This window comes from Patagioenas fasciata, chromosome 2 (genome assembly GCF_037038585.1).
Source record: "Patagioenas fasciata isolate bPatFas1 chromosome 2, bPatFas1.hap1, whole genome shotgun sequence".
NCBI classification, from domain to species: Eukaryota; Metazoa; Chordata; class Aves; order Columbiformes; family Columbidae; genus Patagioenas; species Patagioenas fasciata.
In genome coordinates this window covers 123,377,742-123,401,084 of record NC_092521.1, presented here as the reverse complement: position 1 = coordinate 123,401,084, position 23,343 = coordinate 123,377,742, and the positions used below count along the sequence as shown (strand labels likewise).

At 41.7% G+C, this 23,343-nt stretch overlaps 1 protein-coding gene across 5 annotated transcripts in view; it reads right to left on the bottom strand.

The window, feature by feature from the left end:
* The window catches only part of CPNE4 (copine 4), a 262,981-nt gene extending 240,331 nt beyond the window's left edge, over nucleotides 1-22,650 (bottom strand). The window contains exons 1-2 of one of the 5 annotated variants that reach the window (XM_071804885.1): nucleotides 16,164-16,394; nucleotides 15,002-15,098 (exon numbers count right to left, since the gene is read on the bottom strand). In XM_071804885.1, the coding sequence (XP_071660986.1) occupies nucleotides 15,002-15,098; nucleotides 16,164-16,169 (103 nt within the window). In that variant the 5' untranslated portion in view covers nucleotides 16,170-16,394. Of the gene's footprint in view, nucleotides 1-15,001; nucleotides 15,099-16,163; nucleotides 16,395-22,028; nucleotides 22,262-22,521 lie in introns of those variants that run through there. The other 4 variants (XM_065832287.2, XM_071804887.1, XM_071804888.1 and 1 more) reach the window with 4 other exon arrangements.
* Nucleotides 22,651-23,343: the final 693 nt, after the last annotated feature.

Genomic DNA, 23,343 nt, shown 5'->3' with positions numbered 1-23,343 from the left:
AATTTCCACCAATGCAGATAAAAGAGTCAGGCAACTATCTAATGCTACAGACGCTGTTAGCTTTTCTCTTAGAATTACCTTAGATCAGGGAGGGTTGATCTGGAAGACAGGTCAGTGGACTTTGGAAAAGTCAAATTCCCAGTGCAACTTTCCAACAGAGCTTCAGCAAATCACCCTATCCTATTTGTGGTTTATTTTTTGTTGTTGTTTTGTGGTTTGTTTTTTGTTGTGTTTTTTTTTTTTTTTTTTAATCACCATGGTAATTAAAACAAGTGGTGAGGTATAAGAGACATCCTCCAACACGACATGCTGAAAAGATGGTTCTTGATTTTGGACCTTCAGTTTAGCAGGCCACATATGAATTTACCACTTGAACTCTCAGTAATGTGGTATTTCCAACCCAATATTGTAGCACAGCAATAACTTTAGCCACAATGAGAAATTCTCCACTCAGTTTTCAATATGTATCTATGAAAGAGTGTTAACACAAGGAGTGACTCAGAGACCTTACAGTGTTTTGCGGTGTCTTTCTATTGTGTGTTTTATATCCACAGATATATATATTATATTCTAGACATACATTCTGGATCTCATCTAGGAGATTCAGTAAGAATTTTTTTTCTTTCTTCACAGGACAAAACAGAGCATGGTCCACTTCCTCCCAAAAGGTCACACAGCCTCTGCATTGCAGAGTCTATTGAGCTAGGAGTGCTGTCTCATATAACCACAACAAATAAACCTCCCAGGCTGATTTCTTCACAGCAGTTTATCCTGTTCTACAGAGTAAAACAGAACTGTAAAATCAACCATATAAATCAAAACCTTGAAAACTGCATTACTTTAATATATGAATTTGCTATGAAAAATTGTCAAAGCATATCTGCAAGCTTAGTAACTTATTTTAGAATTGGTTTCTCATTACCTACTTACCTATATAACAATTTTACTATTTTCTGAAGATAGACTATTAAATTAGAATAGGTTTAGCATCTTCCTCTTCCCGCAACAAAGTTCCTTGAGATTCAGGAGACCAGGCCATGCCTGATGGAACAGAGCAATTCAGTAACTTGATTAAAAGCACTGAGCTGCTCAACCAGTAGGCCCAGCAAAGGTCCTGTTCTGAGGCTTTCATGTGCCAGCCTTTTAATTTCAGAATGACATTCAATAAGGGCAATTCATTAACTAATCAAAAGGACTTGCATGAGTGAGTTAAGAGGTGGCTGAACTTGAACTGAGAAAGCATGCACATAGATTGAATCGAACAGACAATAACCATACACTCGCTCTCCTTTGAAAGGACAGTACCTGTTTGGATGGGTACCTATCATACCAGCAGTTCACAGGTACACTGGCACCTCCAGTGGAGGGAAACAGGGTAAACTGAGGACTTAGTGGCAATCTTTCTCCACTTTACCACTTTTTAGTGTTCACACCAGTATTTCTGTATCCCCATTGTCAAATCCCCCACTTCACATTTCCAACTGATAGTCAGGATGCTCTGACAATAGGGTGCAGAGCAAGCAACGCACTGCCAGCACCAAAAAAGAGGTCAATTCAAGCATGATCACATTGAGAGTCCTACTACTGCATGAATTAGAAGTAATTTGCTCCACTGTTAATCTAGAGGCAATGCAATTAAATAGTATTAAAAACAGTGCATTAGTAACAACAGTTACTGTACCAGCCACAAAGTATTCTATGATCATTATCTAGATGTGCTTTGAACAAGAAGAGATACCAGCAATACAGGCATTCAGAGCACACCATTCAAATAGTGCACAAAGACGAGAAGGTGCCATTTGACATAAAACAGGCCTTCATGTGCCTCTTTGATGGGGTCATCACCACCCACTGGTCTTTTGCACCCATCTCTTCTGCAAAGCAAGGGGAATTGCAGACTTTCTGGAGCAGAAGCCAAAGCAAGAACCAGGGAGGAAGGGAGATGGAAACAATTCAAAGGAAAAACAGACATTTTTCAAGTTTTGGGGAGGTTTATTTTTTTTGTATTTGATTGGTTGGGTTTTTTTAAATAAGTAGCAAATACCTACACTTTCATGCCATCCCACAGTGAGTTCCTGTTTCACAGAAGGTTTACTGAACTGTGCGCTCTTGCAGCAGCCTCATTGAATGCCATCAGCTGCAGCACGTACATCTTTCACTGCAAAGCAGGGGCAAATAAGCGTACCTGGCACTGCCTGCTGACACCTACCTACGCACTCCCCTTCTGCAGCCTGTCACACACACACACAAGGAGCTCCTGGCACCAGCACATCCACTCCAGTGCACAACACTGATGAGCCTTCATACAGGCACCAGTGACCTGAAGCAGAGCTCTACGTCATCATTCAAAATTCATCTTGCATGTGTTCCATCTTTTAGAATTAGCTCTTTTAACAGCTCTCCCACCTCCTTTTCTGATTAATGAGCAGTATCTGACAGGGTTACAATACCCATCAAGACTAATAAACTATAACCTTGCAAAGAAAAAACAGCCCTTCCTAAAACTGTTTTTTCTTTTTAAAACATGCACCAGTCACAACATTTCTTCAGCCACTACAGTCTACACACTGTTTGTATTTTAGTTACATCCATTCACATAAGGAGAGATAAATTATGTACAGGAGAGGCTGGGAAAAACATTCTTTGGACTCCATACACTTTAAAAACAGTCTTTTCTTAGAGATGACAGATTGAGGTCAGGGAAAGCCTAAAATGGGACAGTATTGCCACATATGACAGTGAACAAGTAGTTAGTGCCCTTCCCCCCCACCTCAACACACCCTTGAACAGACCCGACTTGAACACATTTGTTTTCACAATGCTTTGGAAATCTCTGATGACGACGTATATAGAGATTTCTCTGGTAATTTTCTCGTCCCCGTAGCCCTGTGTAGCACAGTCCTATAAACGAACTGCTGACTCTGAGGCAGGCTTGCTTTACCAAAATCAGCAAAGCACAAAGAGTTGCAGACACACTTATAGAATAAAGTGTCAAGATAATAGGGAGGTAATACACATATATATATGCATATCCACAAATCTCTTACCACTTTACAAACTAGAAGTCTTTAAGGAAGACCCATTTTCACATTTTCTTATCCAATTTACTGTAGACACAGTAACAGAGGAGAAACTAGAAATATAGGCTCTCGGATCTGTTTCTATGGCTGCCAGAGATAAGACAAATCAAGCACTGTAGAAGTAATTTTGTGTTTCTTACATCATCATTGTTAAATCATCAGATCTCCCCCTAGTTCAACACCTCAGCAGTGCAATGTGCTGAGCTTTTACTCAACCTCATTTTCTGCTCAAAAGCTGCAAGAGTTTGTTTTTACTGTGGAAAACCTGCAGGCATATAAAGTACAACAAAACCCAGATATGATTCAACTAGGTGAGTGCATTATGACAAATGTAGAATACAACATAAATAAGACTACTCAACCCCTGACAAAGATGGCAACTTCAGGTTCTGATTCTGCAACCAGATTCTTATCCTAAGGGCAGAAAGGATCACTGTCAACAAGAAGTCTCATGTTCTGTATCAGAAAGTGAATAATGTGTCACCTAAGTTTTAAAGCAAGCCTATAATTTATCATTGAGTGACAGGACAAACTTTTAAAAAGACAGGAATTATGAATAAGACTTGGAACAACCATGAATTCACTACATCCACAGTAAGTGCTACCAAAGGTTAAATACTCTCATCATTAAAATACTTTACGGCAAGAGTCTGGCTTATTGAGCATGCTCAGCTGTTCATAACTGGTTTACAATCTTAGTCCATTATTTCCTTTTTTTTTTTTGATCTAATATGACCTTGAAATTGTTCTGCCAAGAGATCTGCTGCTACTTGCTGTAAAACAACTTTTTTTCTAACATGTTTCATGTATAGAAATATGAAAATATGAAAGGAATTATAAGAAATAGGAATTTTAAGAAATTATTTGAAAAAGACCTTCCAGATTGCTGCTACTTTAAAGTAAGGTTGCAGTACTTTATAGGGGGGAAGAAGGAGGAGAAAAAGAAAAGGGGGGAAAAAAGGGAGAGAAAGGAAAGTAGAGATTTTTTTAAAGAATCAAAGCTAGATGAGGTGGAAGAATCAACACTGTGCCTTTGTCTACACTCAAAAGACAATACTGGAATACCAAGATGGAAGACCTCTTCCACCATGGTCATAATACATATAAACCAAACCAAACCTCCTAGTATAGTTTGGACCTCCTTGAGCACTTTTACACATTTTAACCTCTTTAAGCTGTATTGATGTAAAATATATGGACTGGTGACAAATTACAGGCTCTACAAAGATGTCTTCTGGGTGTGCTATCTGTCACTGTCCCTTTCCTATGGCTCTGATGGTAGAAAGTACTCTCTAATCTTCCAGCAAAGTCAGTGGGCTAACTCAAACCCACCCTCACATGCAAAACAGGTTAAACTAGTCTCACAGACTCAGACTAGAATATTCTTATTCTGCTTGCAGGGCTGAAGAGGCACAATCTACGGCAACAGAGCGTTGGCAAGTACCAGCAAGCGACATCCACTTCAAAAAGCACAGCAAAATGAGTAACTGTTCATAGACAAAGATTTGTATTTGCAACATTCAGCTAAAATAGTCTAAAGGAGATGCACAGCAGTTAAGAATTCAGAGAATAAACATGGGGAGATGGCATGGTTCACCTGACTCATGGTAACTTGTAAGCCCTCTTTGACAAAGAGTTCAGAGCCTGGTACTGGTAACTTGGATCCCCTTCCTAAGCCTGGAAATAGCTGATACTATTTGGAGAGGATGAGGAGGGGATTCAATGAAATATAGGTAAATATTAGCTTTACTGGACAACTGTAGCAAAAAAAGCAATGTTACCATTTACAGGTGGGCTACTGGTATTCCCCTACCCTTTTGCAATGCTGAATAATTTCAAGTTGAATTAACATACTTAATTGAACAAAAAATCCTTGCATAAAGTCCCCAAATGGTATTTTTTTTTGTTTCTTTAAAACATGCTGCTAAAAAAAAATGTTAGGACATTACACAAGAATATCCAACCTGTTAAAACCCTTGTATAATCTCAGCAAAAATGCACTAGAGATCAAGGAAAAAATGTTGCCCAACTTCAGTGAGCTCTGGTCCCATCTCTTAATGATACCTCCCCAAGTTAGATGTGCACCAGTTTTTGTGCCACTTAACAATCTACCCCCTAACAGCTGGGTCTTAAACTTTAGGGTTTTAAACACCTGGTAACACATAAATGTAAAGCTGAACCTCTAAGAGAGAGTGACAGTGCTATCAGAGTAAGGCTGGGAGACCACAGACCCCCTCCAACCACCACTCAACCCAGAACATGAGCTGAATCCCTCCAGTTTCCCACCAGCGCCCACACCTCTATGCCGGTCTCACCTGCATCGTCCTCCCTCCACTCCCCAAAAAGCTTTCAGCTCCTCAAGCTGCACTGTTCAGCAGCCTCTTGTTCCTTCCTTCTAACCCAAAGCAGCTGTTTGTCTTCTCAAACAATAAACAAAGGTGATGCTAATTCTCAAACATCATCCACTGCTGCAGGCCCGTGGTTTAAAAAATACCATACAGTATCTGAAGGACAGACTTACTGTGTATTGCAATATGATTTAAGTCACCATCTTCAACATGCTTCCAAACATTCACCTGGCTGCCAGGCCGGAAAATGCCAAAGTTCTAAAGTTTATTAGACTATTGTTTGTGACAATGGGAGTGTGAAGGTTTGCAGTCATGACAACATATTCAACTTAAAAGAGAAGAAAATTGAAGACATGATTAAAAAAACAAACCAAAACAAAAACACCTTACAAAGGCTGACTGTCCCTTTATGCAGCTGACAAAGAAGCTTTCTTCCCTCCTTCCCTACTCCCTCATTAAAAAGAAAAAAAAGAATCTCAACATATAATAAAGACTATGAAGAACAGAAAAATTAATTTAATAAATTTTTTTCATGTGTTCTGCAAAGCAATTTTTAGTCTAGAAAGAGGTACTGCAGTTTACCTAAAGTGAGTCTTGAGAGTATTTTACTTAGAATGAATGTTTAATAGATGTTAGCTCAGTTGAAGATGTAAATAGCTTGCAGGAGAAATATAACTCCAAGTCTCTTCATAAATAGTAATTTTTCTGCAGGTGCTTCTACATAGGCCAAAAGCGTACCTGCACTTCTGTAACATCACAAGCAACTCTTTCTGCCTGTCACTTAATTTGTTTGAATATAGATGAATTAGAATTTTTGGATCAAGCTTTCTGCTCTTTTTCTCCAATATACACAAAATATCACACAAATGCTTTTTTTTAGGGGAAATGCCTAAAATTGTATGCTGAACTGGAAGTCCAAACATCCCTCTTCCAGTGCCACCCTGCCACAGATCCCTAGCATGATTGCAGACAAATCACATAACCCTGCTGCCTCTCACTTCACCATCAGCAGAGCTGGAGTAGAATTACTTCCCCTCTTTACATAAGATCTGAAAGAGCACCACAGCACTGTTTGTGACTCATTCACCATGGCACAGAGGAGCAACACTATTCAACATTTGTAAGAATCCATAAGCTGGTTAGACTGTCACTTCAAAGGCAGGGGTTTTTTAGTCTTCCTTTCCTTTTCTTCCTATTCCAACCTTTCAGATTGCCTCTTCCTTCCCAGAGGGTTAAAACCTGCTCCCAAATCCACACGTCATGCAAGAGAGACCATGACAGGGAGCAAAGGCACATCTGTCACCTAGGTTTGCTGCCCAGCTGCCCCACACACCTGAAGCCTGGTTTCCTCAGAATATCTTGGTCCCTTCCCCCAGGAGCAAAAGCAGAAAAAGATGAGAGTCACCACCTTCCCTGACACCTAGTAATACCCTGTGAAACAGCAATACTGTTTGGAGTTTCCAATCAAGTTGAATTGGGTGAGGAGAGAGCTAGAGAAATGTTCATTAGGAAAACAACCCCAAAACCCCAGAGTTTCAGTCTCTTTGTCACACCAGGTTATTATTGATTTCCACTTGCTTTGCTAAGTGCTTTCAACTAAAAACTGAATGACAATCTACATCAAAGAGTTACCAGCCCCTTCTTTTGTCCAAAGGATATTGGCCTTGGATAAGAAACAGGTTGAAGTCCTTCCTCTAACTAAGAGGAGTCAAAGACTTTCTCCTTACAAATATTAGTGCTATTAATCCAATTTATTGATGCTGCCTTGGTCTCTCCCACAGACAGTGTGCGCCTGCAAGTGATGTACTCCAATACCACATGAAACCCGGTTGAAGCCAGAGGCACCGCAACCCCAACCACAGCTGGCTGGCTGAGCAGGGAAGCCAGACGGTTCTCTCGTCCTCTGGCCCAGCTTCAGTACAAACATTTTACAGAAAAAGGAAAGTTTCAGTCTAGCCACAGAAAATGCTCTACCACTGGCCTGTGCATCAACAGGAGTGGCAATTCTTGTTGTTAATTTTTTTCCAGGACATCTCTGTGTTCTGCTGCCATGAGAACTACTTCAGATTAAAAAGTCTTTTGTTTTCAGGGAAGGAACATCACATTTAACACTCCCAAATCTTCAAGAAAAATCTTTCATTTCTCTTTCAAAATGAAAAACAAGTTAGATGAAGATTTCTATCAGAGCAAACCAAACAAGCATTTGTGGTTACTTAGATCTGTAGTCAAACAAACAAATGAAATACTTTATTCACTTGACCCTGCAAGCAAAGGCAAATGTTTCCTGACACATGTAAGCCAGAAAGTAAATCTGCTTCAATCCAGGCTAATGGATTAGAAGTATAATTATAGAATTAGAAAAATAGAGTTATTACACAAATCTGAAATAATTAGAAGTTTAAGGGGTTTTTATTTAAAAAAAAAAAGTTTCAGTCTTAATAATGTGGTTGAATAGAAATGTAAACCACTTATATTTTAAAATACACTTGCAGTATGAGCTGAGTAGAACCAAGAGCTAGATAGTAAATGAGCGCTAAAAAACTATGCTTTTTGTCTCTGAATAAAAGACAAAAGACAATACTCAGTTTAAAGTCTATAAATCATTTGTTTAAACAGAACAGAAAAAATCCTCACTTTTTCAAATGTTTACACTGAATTTTAAGACACTGCTCACAAACTTCATTTTATTTCCACTTCTAACAAGAAATGAAGTTGACAATACAAAGTATAATGTTAAACTACATCACACAGTAGTTTCTGTGGTTTGGTTTCTTCAGTCATTTTCTACCCAGCTCAGTGTTGTTTGATGCTTTGTGAGCATCTTTATGAAGGAAAAAAAAAAACAAACAACACAATAAGCTCTTCATACTGTGCCCTGCAAATTCTGTAATTTTGCACTGAGTTAGGTACCTGCTCTTCAAAGAAATAACTAGAAGCCATTGGAGCTTATGCTCACAGATTATACTAATAGATGTTTTATACTACAATGGTTAGGAGAAGCAGCTAAGTCACAAACCAGCTATGCATTTGGAGTCAAATCCCCAACTGTGCCTTACATAATAAACTCCCAGAAAAAAAACATACCAGAAAATCCTGTTTCCCATCTCACTTGCTGTTTTCAAAGCATTCCACATGCAGGAAATACTTAAACCTCACACCCTACAAGAAATAATTAGTGAATAAAACCCACTTAGCATCTTTGCCTCATGTTTCCTGTTCATGAGATGTCATGAAAACACGGAGTGAGGCTAAGGCTGAAAATTAAAGGACTCCTGCGCACAGACTACTAAGTCAACAAGAACGCTGGCAGCAGTGGAACAAGAAGTGTGTCTTAGTTTCTTGTTTCCTTGAGATCGTTTGGTTTGATTTTTAAATATTCTCGCTTCTTTCTTGCAGCAGAGAAACATTCTGATCACCTCCTTTCTTCTAATTAGAAGAGTCACCACATCACTGCCTCTAGACCCACACACAGTCTTTCTCTGTGTACCCTTAATACCTGGGTGGTGACTGGTGCAACTCAGAGATAGGGCCAAGTGACAGCTGGAGAAACCTATGTTACTAAATCATACTCATAATTTATTTCATCTTTTCTATTTAAGGTCTGAATGCATCTTTGGAAACATATCTGGATGCTTGCAAGCATCAAATATAATCTAGCAAACTGTTTTAAACAGTAGTGGCCAGTCTTCATAGTCCTAAGAGCCTCACACCAGCGTTCTCATAGACCTTCAATACATTTACCCAAAAGAAACTCCAGAGATCATTCAACAGGGAAAGGAATGACAAGAGCTGTCTGAACCACACCTTGGTAACACAAGCAATTTCACTGTGAGAGCTGCACAAGGGGACCTTTCAAACACTGACCATCTATATAGGCCCAAATGTACAGGCCACTAGGTATTAACAGACAATTCAGGCAAGACCTCCTGCAAGTAGCTCAGCAGCTCCATCTCCACTCCTACCAGCACCTTCCAGCCCCTCTGCTCCAAAGTTTCTGTTGCCCACAGGTCACTCTGCAGCAGGCATCCCAGCAACCCACCCTCCACGGTGGACTACGAACCAAACAAACCAAATATAACTACCTTGCTCTTTACAAGTTTCACGAGACGTTTTATACTGACAGCTAACGCATTACCTTTTCCACAGAGGTCAGCTCCTGTGTTTTCCTCCCAACACATGGCTATTGAAAACATTTAACACCAATCTTTCACTTACTCATAAGCTTTTAGCTGCATACTATTTTTCTCCCACTTCAACACATGAGTGACTTGAACTTACACCTTATTTTTAATGTGCTTATGGCATTCCATATTCACTTTAGAAAAAACAAAACAAAAAACAAAAACAAACCAGCACAAAACAACGCCTAGCAGAAAATCCACACTACAACAGTTCTGCACTATCAGAGGTCACATCAGAATCAGTCTAGAGAAACTGAACTTGTGGTCTAACATATCATCACTAAGCCAAGGAAACCACAATCAATAAGAGATTATGTCCAACTGAAGCTTCTTGGCGACAGCTGCATGAAAAACGCTAGGGTTACTCTCCCTTTGTTTTTTTCTGTACCTTTCAGAAAGCACTGGGCGCTGCCACTTCTGCGGATCTCGCACATTCTGCTGGTAACCTACACAGCGGCAATTTGTGAACATTGCTTGCGTGCAGCCCATAGTTCGTCAGTGAAGTTAAGGAGATCAGTTACATTGCAAGTCACTTGCTGCATCCATCTTTCCTGATTCTCTTGAATCACAGGAGAAACAGTCCATTTCAAATTGATCAAACCCTCAACTTTCTCTCTTTGCCATTTCACTCAACTCCAATTTAGCCTCTGGTCACAGATACAGAACTGCACCCTCTGAAAAAATTAGTATCTGAAAAGTCATGGATGGTCACTCAGAAATGGATACAACAGCATGAAAGAATTATTCACTTGTTAAATGGGTTGTTGAACATAATTACTTCCACGATAAAATACCACCAAGATATAAGTGCAAGTAAGTAAATTAATTCTGGGTACTCACTAAAGAGAGTGATTATACAATAACTATTTGCTCACATTGAAATGCATTATATCTAAGAAGGTAATAAAATTCAAGTTGTGTAAAAATCTGCTTTTTGCTAATTATGATCCTAAATGCCTAAAGAACACATTTGGCTTCATCATCATCACTTGTAAAAGTCATGCTTCATCTTATACTTACTCAGTACAGACCAGGTTTAGACTTTCTTAATACTATGTAGGTAGTGTTTATGTAAGAAAACTGTCAGGACCAGATTTATTAAAAGGCAGCCAAATATACCTTAATAGGACAGGAAAAGAAACCAATACATTAACATCACAAGTACCAAGGTATAGAAATCAAAGACATGCTTAAGGCAGGCAACAAGCATCTTCATTGTGAAACTACTTTCTGTGAATACCAGTTAAACTTTCGTTCATATCAAAGCCACTTCCATGGCAGACTAAAACTGTTAATTTTACAAACTCCCTCCTGAGAATCACTGGTAACCTTCAGATACACCTCTTAGAGCAGCTGGTTCCCAAAAGTTTCAAGGATGCTTCCTCAAAAAAGTGAACACTGAATTGAACTCTGAGACAATTGGTCTCTGATATTCTTGACTTAAAAAAGGAAAAACAACCACAATGCAAATCCATCTACTTAGGCAGCAAATTCAACCCACAACTAGGTGAGCACTTGGAAAGTGCAATGCTGTAAGAAATTTCAACTGAATGCAGAGCCATTGCTAGTTGTTGTTTTTCTACAGTAGGAAGTAAAGATCACGGATGGAAGAAAGGCATTTCTCTGCATCACATTTTCATAAAAATTAGGATTTCAGAAAGTGTAGTCTTGTCATCCATTCAGTTGATTGTTTCCAAAACCAAAACAAAAAGAAATTGTCCTGTAAAGCCTGCTGCAATTTAATTGCTCTCAAACTGAATACTTTATGCAAAAAAACCCATAACTAACCACACAGCACACCAAACAAAAAACCCACACACCAAACACAGACACCACCACTTCAGTGTGTAAAATAATCCTTAACAATCCAATTCTTTACATTTTATTGCAGTAGTATTTAGAAGATGACTGATGTGCCAGACACTTCAGTAACAACTGATGAATGCTTATGCCACTGTGTCTGAAGTTGTAAGTGGCATCACTGAGATGAAGATACCACAGCCTCTGTTCCTATGCATAGGAAGAAACAGGAAGCCATTCACCTCATACTTTACATACCTCTAGCAGCACAAGGGGGATGGCACTTTTCAAGGATGCAAGACCAATAATTACACATGACATGATAGCAAGTCATAGGTGCCACTTCTGGTTGTCTAAATAAATAAATAAATAAATAACTCTAAACTGCAACAGCAAAAAGATTGAAGAGCATTAATAAATAGACAGTTTACAAATCAGTGCCATTACCTGCGGCACACTACCAGAAGTCTTAGTTCGAGGAATAAAAAAAAAAATTAAAATAAAATAAACAAAAACAAACACACACATTAAAAAAAAAAAAAAAAAACAAAAAAAAAACACACACCAAAAACCACCAAACATACCACACTATTTTCACAATTTGTTAACTCTTGTGATTTTATGTCAGAAACATGTTGGCTTCCTTGATGTGCCACATAAAGATCAAGAATTTAACAAAGGTTTGCCTCCTGTGTAGAAAGGATCAAACACATTTGAAAATCTGCTTTCTGAAAATTTTCTAAAATCACAAAGGGTGTGGTTGAAACATCAATTGCCTACAAAACTGCATTAACTGTATCTCAAAAACTCATGGCAGACACTCATTGTTCTTAAAACTTCCAGATGATTGAAATTTCACTTCCTTCAGAAATTTTTTTCCAGTTACACTACTGTTCCAGTGAGAAAGTTTTTCCCAATGTTTGACCTGATTTTCCATTGCAGATAACACATATCCCAAGTTTGTAAACTTACAAATACAAAACCAAACAAAAATCAAGTTTCTTTCCTGACATTCAAGACAGGAATGATTCCAGCACCAGCAAAGGCAATGTAAGTTTTGCTTTGCATTTCACAAGAGTCAGAACTTTACTGACTGTTTTTTCATTGAAACCCACTTGTAATTTCTGATCCTCCTACCCCCCAGAAAATACCAAAAGTCTCTTCTCTTCTTTACATAAAACCTGTTCTTATTTTCGTTCTCTCCAATTTCACCTACTGTAACACCCTTTCCTAACTGTCAAATAGCATATAATATAGCAGGTGTACTGCATACTGTATACAGTATACTGGTTCTCACCCTCAGTCATGGCCCCTCTAGAACTCTTGTCCACATCCTGAGCCTCATCTTCCTCTATTTCTTTAAAAATAAAAATATGGCACAAAAGCCATTCAAAGTTTTCCTTATCATAGGCAATCCATATCAGAACCACCTGTCACTGTCTAAGACCAGGAAAAGAACCAATTATAAACTCCGTTAGTGTCAGAAATACATACAAAAACACACTGGTGGGTAAAAGCCCAGTGCTAAGAAGGCTTAAGTTACAAGGCATCTCCTGCAGGCATCCACTTATTTTGAAAATAGCTGAAATAACCTTGCAGCTACTATTCACTGTGTGTCCTCCTAAGGGAATCAGCACAGCATAGCTCATACTGATTTCACACCTCAGCTTTGTGTGAATCCTCCTCCAGGAGTTCATCTGTCTGTGATCCAAGGCCTAGTTTTGACACAGCAGAACTGCGCAACCTTGGATGAAACTTCTTAAGAAATTGTCAGCTTGTGAGAAAGCTGTGTGACAATACTTAGACTAGAGCCATGATAGATAAGAATGATCAGTTTGCAGCTAGACATAAGATTCTTGAAACATCAGTTGTTGACAGTTCAAGGACTCCAAAAAAGAAAAAATAATAAGGAAAAACAAAACAAAACACAAAAAGCTGTGAAAACCTGTAGTGGAAAAAAAAACCCGAACAAATAAAAAACAGGGAATCAGAATATAGCAACTTAGCAACACTGAAAATGAGTCCATCCAAGAAGCCACAGAAGTCAACCTTCCCCAAAACTGATGACTGCCAGGTCACCAACAGCATCAGGTTGGGTAAGACCAGACCTAGAGTACTGTGTCCAGTTCTAGGCTCCTCAGTAAAAGAACAATGCGGACATACTGGAGAGGGACCAGCTAAAGGCCACAAGGATGATGAAGGTACTGGAGCACCTCACATAAGAGGAAAGGCTGAGAGAGCTGTGACTGGTTGGCCTGGAGAATCACAGAATGGTTGGGGTTGGAAGGGACCTCTGAAGATTATCTAGTTCAATCCACCTGCTAAAGCAAGTTGACACAAAGCAGACCACACAGGAATGTGTTCAGGCAGGTTTTGAATGTCTCCAGAGAAGGAGACTCCACAGCCTCTCTGGGCAGCCTGTTGAAGTGCTCTGGCACCCTCAAAGTAAAGAAGTCTCTCCTCACATTCAGATGGAACCTCCTATGCTTCAGTCTGTGCTCATTGCCCCTCATCCTGTTGTTGGGCACCACCGAAAGGAGTCTGGTCCCATCCTCTTGACACCCACTCATGAGATATTTATAAATGTTGATGAGATCCCCTCTCAGCCTTCTCTTCTCCAGGCTGAACAGATCAAGCTCTCCCAGTCCCTCCTCATAAAAAAAGATGCTCCAGCCCCCTAACTATATTCATAGCCTACCACTGGACTCCCTTCAGTAGTTTCTTGTCCTTCTTAAACTGGAGAGTCAAGATTTAAGAGAAAAGAAGGCTCAGGGGGAACTTCTATCAATATATATAAATACCTGAAGGGAGGGCAGAGAAAGGACAGAGCCAGGCTCTTTCCAGTGGGGCCCAGTGACACGAAGAGGCAATGGACACCAACTGAAACACAGGAGGTTCCATCTGAACATCAGGAAACCCTTTTTCACTGTGAAGGTGACCAAGCAGCGACACAGGTTGCTCAGAAAGTTATGGAGTCTCCATCCTTGGAGATATTCAGGAACCGTCTAGACACAGTCCTGGGTAACTGGCTCTGCGTGGCCTTGGTTGAGCAGGGAGGTGGGACCAAATGACCTCCACAGGTCCCTTACAACCTCAGCTATTCTGTGATTCCATGAATCAGGTGTCTTACCTGGAGGTGGTATGTCAATGCTTTGCCTGGTTACTCACTAATCCTAGTTATCTACCACACATCTCTCTCAATAAATAAATAAAGTTTTCATAACTTCATAACTTCTTTGTGCACAGTAAAGGGTGAACAAAGTGACCAAGAGAGCATTACAGCTATCTGCATTAGCTTTTCCCCATGGGAGTGGTTAGCAGGATCTGGAACTATCTAACAGGATGTACACTGCTGACCAAGTGCACTAAATAGTTCTTAAATTTTACTCTTACAAATGCACTGATGAAATAAAGTCTTTGCTCATGACAAATCCCTATGAACTAGACATTTTATCCTTGTGTGTATAAGAATTTCAATACCATCTCCCTTACCAGTCCATGGAAGACATTTAAGAATTAACCATCTAAAGACTAGTCCTCCAACAAAATTCTCTCTACAATCAATTCTATTCAATGTTGCAGTTATACTTACTTTTCAAACTGTTTTGAACTGATGGGCAAGCATTACATCTGCTTATTCCAGTCTGTCTTTTATCTCTTTCTTGAGTCCATAGCTGAACATAGTCCATCTATAAACAAGATTAATAAGAGTCCTCCCCCTTTCCCCTCCCCCCCCCCCCCCCCCCAAAAAAAAATTGTATAATCAGTCACTTTCAGATCATTCCTGGCACTTGTAATAATCACAGAAATGAGACAGTGTTTAATTCAGTTCTAAGGGATAATCTCATAAAAACATTTATTTAAACATTTTTCTGTGCCTTTGTGTATACTTCATTCTAAATCAGCCATTCATTACAAATCCATGTTCAGAAATGAGGTTTTAGTATCTTGTTTCTAATTATAAGCTGCATCTGACATTTTCAACTGCAGTTACAAATGCATATGACAAATATTTAGGTTGAAGCTTCATCTCCTAACCCTTCAACGGAGACACACACAAGGTATCTGAGCTTGTGAAGAAAAAACAACTTTCAAATATAGTTCACCAGCTTCCCCCATTCTGACTACGGTCCTATGGCAAATTCTTTCTTCTGGAAGATAATATTATGATGGATATGAAGAGAAAGGGCTGAGGCTGTCATTTTTCCTATAAGCTGTGAGCAAGCTTTCATGATAGCAAATCAGAACTGACAAATATTTATTTGGAATCTATCAAAGTTAGCACAGCTGCTTATGCCACAATGAGAAGCAAAATCTAAATTTAACTTAGTCAAGTAGCATTTAGTCTAATGAAAAGACAAAAACGCTTTTCCCAAACTCAGAGAAAATTACATGTGCCTTGAAAGTTTTTGCTTGCTTTTTCCACGTCTGCCTATGGTCATCTCCTACATGTACTTTCAGCCCTAACACACGGGAGCAGACGTTGTATTTTATACATCTGCAAAATAACCAAAACCCAAGCTGTAGTGCAACAAACCTTCTTCTGTTTCTTCCACACAAGAGAAACTGTAAGCTCATCCCAAACCATTAACACAAGCTTAACAGTGAAAGCCTTTCTGTGAGTTCAAAAAGAACATATCCAGGAAGTTCACAAACTGTGTGCAATTCCACAGGGAATGGGACCCTACATAAACCACTCTGACCAACAGGCTAGTCCAATTTTCTATTTTCCCTTCCCTTACTCTTTTACTCACCTTCATCTGTAGAGTAATTCCATATAAATAATTTCATAGGTTTTTCCCCCTCATTTCTTTGAGCCTATCTGGCCATATGTCTGGCAAGATCTCCAAGTCATTTTCAGTCTTTCTCAGTGAACCTTAACGGTCCTGTAAAACTTACACTGTAAATTAATAGCCAAGTAAAAGCATCTGCTTATATCTGCTACCAACACATAATGTACCGACGCAACATCTGCACCAGGAGCATACAAATGAAGTGCAACTCTATCAACTCACAAATGCAACAGTAACAGCAGCAGCAATTAGCATAAAGTCAAATATCAAACAGCTGTCTACATTACTTAGTACACTGTTAGCAGTGGGTTATTCATTTGTCCACATTTCCCAGGATTTCACCCGCATTGGCAAAGTGCCAGTCACAGCCTTCACATAACTGTACAGATATTCTCTGAGATATTTTACAAGATATTTATAAGTCAACAATCCAATTCTGCATGTATCAGAATATCCAGCTGCTTATTGACAGAATCCTTCTAGATAGCAACTAATATATTAAGAATCCTGTTCTTCACATTATGCTGAGCCAGAGTGACAAGCACTACTAAAAACAATTATCTTGCCTGAAGGCACTGGACTATATAATGCAAGACGAGAAACTACCTGAAATAAACAGACGATCATAAAAGAGCTAGAAATTAATTCTAAATATCACCCATGTCCAAGCTACATGCCATAGTCAAGTGACTGGCTTTTGCCACCTATGGGAAGGGTGTCTTGCCCTCTCCAGATGAACAGTGAATGTCTGTCTTGCTGCCTGATGACCAACAAGGCACATAACATTCAGTCACCAATTCATAGTAAATAATATACTGGAGGAAATTACAGTAAGTAGTAGATTAGCAAAGCATGGATTAAGTGCACAGGTGTCATGCTACAGCAGTTCCACAGTTTACAATCCTTTCCACCAAGAAAACTTTTCTTGCCTAGCGCGCATCTGCTTTCCATTTGTCTGCTGTTCAAGTAAATGGCATCTTATTGTGTACTACCTCAGCTCTCCATAACAGTCACTTACAGACTATGTGGATCCATGAATGACACTGATTAGCAAAACAAATGTTGTTGGTGCTCTCCCTGTGTCAATTGTGCATCTGTTGAAGAGAAATGAGGAATCAAAGTCACAGGGGTAACTACAGCTGGGAATCACTGTTCTAGCCACAGTTGGTCAGGCCAAGGATCCTCTTAACACCCCAGACTGAGGTGCTTCTTGCACTCCAATCAGGCTACCAAAGACGCTGGCAGCCATTTCATTCCCAACTTCGGAGGGCCTGGGCTGGTAAGGCAGGAAAAGCTAGTGGTAAGATGTCAGGGAGGGGGGTGGACAAGCTAAGGGATGGACACCAGCGAGGAGAGGAAACGCCCCCCAGCCAGACAAGACCTTATACGTAACCAGGAGCACAGCGAGTGGACTTTGCTGCCTCCTCTAACCCAGAGAGAGACTCTGTCGGTTGTGAAACACAAACAGCTGCTGAAGCAGCATTTTCCTTGCCCCACACCCCTCTTCCAGCAGCTCACCCACCAACACAAAGAGCCCACCGGGACAAGACAGGGTGCCCAGCCACTCTTCCCAGGGCCCTGGAACACCAGGTTGCTTTGCACTGGGAGGCACTGCAAAGTTCATCTGAACATAACTTCGAAGTGAATCACTTTTATTTCGTTTATACCTCCACACAGACCACCTACATACTCTGACTGCACTTGAGTGGCTGTATTTCGGCCAACTTCACCTCGTGATTGCCAGTGAGCTGAGACCAAGGCTAACGCAGCCCATCACTCTGAAAGGGAGAGCGCTGATGCAAGTGATGTAATTTACCCGAAGAACGGATCGGGGAAATGGGGATTTCTTTCCCCGCTCCGCAAATCAGCCGGAATCCGCCGGGAGGACGGGGGGGGGGCGCCGGCCGCGCCCCCACCCGCCGCCGCGCTCCACCGCTCTTCGGGCGCCCCCTGGTGGCTCCGCCCCGCTCCCAGCGGAGAAGGGGACCCGCTGCCGCCCCCAGCCCCGCTGACACCCACCGCTCCCTTTCGCGGCGTCTCCACTGTCCCCGGAGGATTAATCAAGGGAAGAGGCCAGCAGACTGGGGGGGTCGGTACCGGGACTGTCCGTCCCCGCGGGCTGCCATATTTAGCGCTAGTCCTGCTTACTACATCAGTATCACAGGTTGCCACAAAAACGTTAGTATCAGGCAAATCCCACAGTTTCTGCAGGCCACCGGTGGAACTCCCAAGGCAGTTTACTTGGAAGCCCCCTTTGTATTGTTATTTTCTTAAGGAAATGAATGGGAATTGGGTCATTTACTGCATCAGTTTTCACCTGGCAATTCAGTACCAGAGAGAAAGGAATAAGTCCTGGTAAGATTTCCCAGCAAAGCCTGAATTAAGTCATTTGCAATGTTACATTTCCATTCTTATCTGATAGCATGTACCATCCCACTCCTAATTCATTTCTGCAGTTCAGCTGGTCTCCAAACACCTGCACCAAAATACACAACAAGCACTTTACCTAGCACTGTACTCAGCTGTAGCAGACTTTGTAGGTATAGTATTTCTGCATGCTCACAGCTGTGATTCAGCAAAGCACTAAAGCTTATTCACCAAAACATTCAGGCGTGAGTTCATTTTTAAGCATGCATGTAGCTCCCCTTATCTCTGTGTAGCTTTTTCTGGAGCACAAATGACACTTTCCGACTTAGCTTTCTCTGATAATCAAGGGTGTTTAAGAACATGTACACCACCTAGAAGAAGAATATGGTCCTAAACCAGAGCTAGTAGGCAACTTCGCAGCTGCATCCTGTATGCAACACAAAAGGGCAAGCAGAAACAAAATTAAGGCTTCTTCTTGTTAATTTGCAGTAAACACAGCAGCTACAATTGGCTGATTAGCAGGAGACAACATGAGGGTCTCCAGCTACTCAAATCTGCGTCTACGCAAAACAAATGCCTCCCACTGCCAACAGCCAGCACCAGTGGCACACGCAACTGCACCAGCAACGGACACTTCAGTTGCAAGCACAGACAAAAACAGAGCTCTGCAGGGCAGTACACCTTGCTACACAGGGGTTTTGCTGTCAGGCATCTTGTAAAAAACTAAAACTATTTAGCCACTCTTTAAAATTGCACCCTGCAGTTTTTAAGAGAAAAACGGACTTAAATTTTGAGTCATAAACACTAAAACCCCAAAGTTACCCATTTCTCGGCAAGCTCGGCACAGCTCTTAGTAGGCATCTATTTTTCACCTTCAAGTTAGAACTTCCTGGTTACTTAAAGTCACCTTTCCAATGAAGATCACTACAGCAGATGATATTAAATTTTAGTTTGGATATTTATGTGAAGTGTTGCTGACTAATGGTTGCATCAGGAACCATAATGCTGACCACTGGCTATCTCACATTTAAAATCCCCACTCTAACAACCCATTAGCAGAGCGTTGTTTTTGCACAGAGTCTACTAGATGATTTTAAAACACTGAAATAAGAAACCGAGGAAGAGAGAAGCTATGACAGGATAAGATGCAAATGCCTACCAAATACCATGTGCATGGAAAGACATAGAAAGCCATATAACACAAAAACACTTCTTGAATTTTTAACATCGTCAGCCAATTATTAGCTGCAGTAACTAGTAATATCTTTATTTTATATCGTAATTCAAACATAATCTATAGCAAACAAGGCAAACAAACCAGGCAGGACTGCCAGTCTAGAGGTTCTGGCTTGAATTTCTTGGTCTTTCAGACTTCCCAAGTGACTCGGCAAGGCTCTTAGTCTCTCTACATCCATGGTACTTTCCTATTCCACCTCTATGAAGACAAATCAGCAATTGTGATACATCAGTGACAGCTGCCATATAAACATCTCCTGTATAACAGCACTGGACACATAACACCACAACACATGCTCCATTAAGTTTTCTGCATATGAAGAGCTCCAAGCTTTGGTATGCTCCTAAGACGACACTTTTTCTGAACAAGGCACAAACATCCAATCTTGTAAGCAGAAGTAGTTCACCATAATTCACCTCATGTCAGTATTTTATACTGGGGTACATTTAAAGCACCACATTTTATAAAAATCTCTCCCCAAAGGTTAGGAGATGGCCAGTTAGGCATGTTAGCCCAGTTACACAAACTGATAATGCTCTTCACATGCACATTAAGAATCTCTTTTTGAATGTTATTAACAGCTTTCCTGAATACTTTTAGTGATACACCATGTGTTTTCTATCATCCTAGTCCAGGACTAAAACTGTTAAGCACATGCCCGAGTTCAACCATAGACTTACGCTTAAGGATATTAGGTATGTAAGCCTCCAATGTGTCCATGAGTTTAGCAATACCAACACATCTATCTAGAGATACGGAATTTCCATGCTTGTATTCATACAGGATCACGGTCTCAGTTTAGGAACACAAGTACTGAATTACAAAAGCTAACAGCATTACACTGTGATGTCCTACTTCAGAAACACTACCTGTTCTTTTATATCCAAGTCCAATTGCCCTGAACATAGCAAATACACCAGCCCCACTATGGGGCTATTTTAAACTTTCCAGTAGTGAGCATTTGAACTCCACAGACCACAATAAAATGCCTTTTTCTGAATTAAAGGGCTAGACTGATCAGATTTTTGACACCTGAAATTCCAAAGACCCAAGAACAAACTTGAAAAATGCCATCCCAAAAGAGTTTTCTCATCTAGAAGCAGTTACAACACAGAGTGTTGGGGTTTTTTTGTTCTGTTCCCCTCGCAAAGTCTGGTTCACTACTATATACTATACTATATCGCTACTATTAGAAGGGCAAGAAAGTTTGCTTTATTTTACTTACTTCCACACCTTAGAACCAGCACTTTTATAGCAACATTTGCAGTTGCAGCAACAAAAAAAGTTCCACAAACAACTGACTAGAATCCACAATCTGCTTACTGTCAGGTGTTTTAGGAACACAATAAAAACAGAACAGCAATAACTGAACAGTCAGCTCACATGTGTGGAAATTGCAACCTTCAAGCTTTTCTCGGTGCAATGCTATGTTTTCTGTAACATTTCTGCATAATGACACCAGAAAGCATGCTCTTTGGTGGGGAAACTATGATTACATGCATGCCTCTACATCTATTACAGCTAGGTCCCTGGTTTTTGACTAGAGTTTCTGAGGCTGAACTACAACACAAGCAATAAAAACACATTCAGGATGAAGACAGTTGACTTTACCTGACACTGCTATGAAAACACATGGAGCATTTCTGCATTTCAAGAACTATTTCCAATGAGTGTCACTCATTTCTCTGTTTAATTAAGAAGTTTTCTCTAAGGCAGGTAAAACAGTCGTCCCACTCCCTTGGACGTCTCAAGTGGAGAGGGCTTGACTCCTTAAAGTTGAGCACCAAAACCAATTTGACTTAAACTACTTCAACTGGACCAGTGAAAACAAGACCCAGATGCAAAGTTATCTAACTGAGCCCACATCGTACACCTGCAGCCAGTTGTGTAACAAACCTCAGGACAATTTTACAGGTCTTAATCAGTCAAAACTCCCTGCTGATTTCCACGAGGAAGCTCTAATCAATCAAAAGCTGTGAGAACTGGATCCGGTTTTCTCCCTTTTAATGAAAAGGTTTATTTTGAGCTACAAGAATATCAGATTATGTGAACTCGGCAAGCCCGTAACTCTCACTTTAAAGGCATAAGGAATTTGTCCTGCGTTTAATCTATAATGCCAACCACCGAAATTAATCTCAACAACACTCTGTCTTTGGTAGAACACCAAAAAACAAACAAACAACAACAACAAAAGACAGAAAACACTTTCACAAACAATGTACTTGTAGTGCGGCTGCGACCTTTGTGGGACAGCTAAAAGAAAAGACGGCACGGGCAGTGGGAGATTGACGGCTCTTTAAGCGAACCACAGCACCTCGGGGCAAACGGGGAAGACCAGCGTCCCCGCTCGGGTTCCTCCCTGAAGTTGCGCCGCTCCCCGCGACAGCCGGGGCGCTGCCGACTACGGGCGCTGGCGGGAAGAGGAGCCATCCGCGACGTGTCCACAAGCGAGCGGCGGAGATCGGCTCCGTCCCCGCCACCACGCCGAAGCCACGGCGGGAAGACCCAGGCGGAGCGGCGGCACCGAGGGAAGAAGGGAGGACGGCGGGCTGCGAGGCGCCCTCTCCACGTGCGCCCCGCTCCGCGCCCGTCACCAACGGCCGCAGCCTCGCGCCGTAACCGATACCAACGGCCGGGGCGGCAAAGCCCCGCGCGCCCGTCCCGCCGCCGCGCCCGCTCACCCAAGTTCCCCTGAGGGGCGACGCCCGCCCCTACCTGCCTGCCGGCGGCGAGGAGCTGCCTGCGCCCGCGGCGGGTCCCTCTCAGCAGCTGGCGGGATGGCAGAAGCGCTGTCCCTCCGGCAGGGCGAACCCCATGTGAAGATGAGCGAGGGAGCCCAGCGGCTCCACCGCCGCCGCCGAGGGGAGGGGACAGAGGGAGGAGGCGCTCGGGCGCGCCTTGACGCGCCGGGCTCTCCCCGCGCTCGGAGCCGCCCCGGACCCGCCGGTGCCGGAGCCGCCAAGACCGTGGCAGCGCCCCCTGCGGGCTGCGGCGGGAACGGAGCCTCCCTCGCCCGCTGTGTGCGCACCCACCCACGCTCTCGGTCATTCGTGTTCGCCCGCGTCCCGCGGCCGCAACAGGGGCGGCCCGGGCTGGGACAATGCTGGAAATGCTCCGGGCCTGTCTTGTGCACATCTCTGCCCTCCCAGGAACAGGTCGAGAGAGGTTCTCCTCCCCCTCTACATTGCCCTGGTGCGACCACATACAGTTCTAGGCCCCTCAGTTCAAGAAGGACAGGGAACTGCTGGAGAGAGTCCAGTGCAGGGCAACAAAGATGATGAAGGGAGTGGAGCATCTCCCTTATAAGGAGAGGCTGAGGGAGCTGGGTCTCTTTAGCTTGGAGAAGAGGAAACTGAGGGGTGACCTCATTAATGTTTATAAATATGTAAAAGGTAAGTGTCATGAGGATGGAGCCAGGCTCTTCTTGATGACAACCAATGATAAGACAAGGGGCAATGGATATATACTGGAACACAGGAGGTTCCATTTAAATTTGAGAAGAAACTTCTTCTCAGTGAGGGTGACAGAACACTGGAA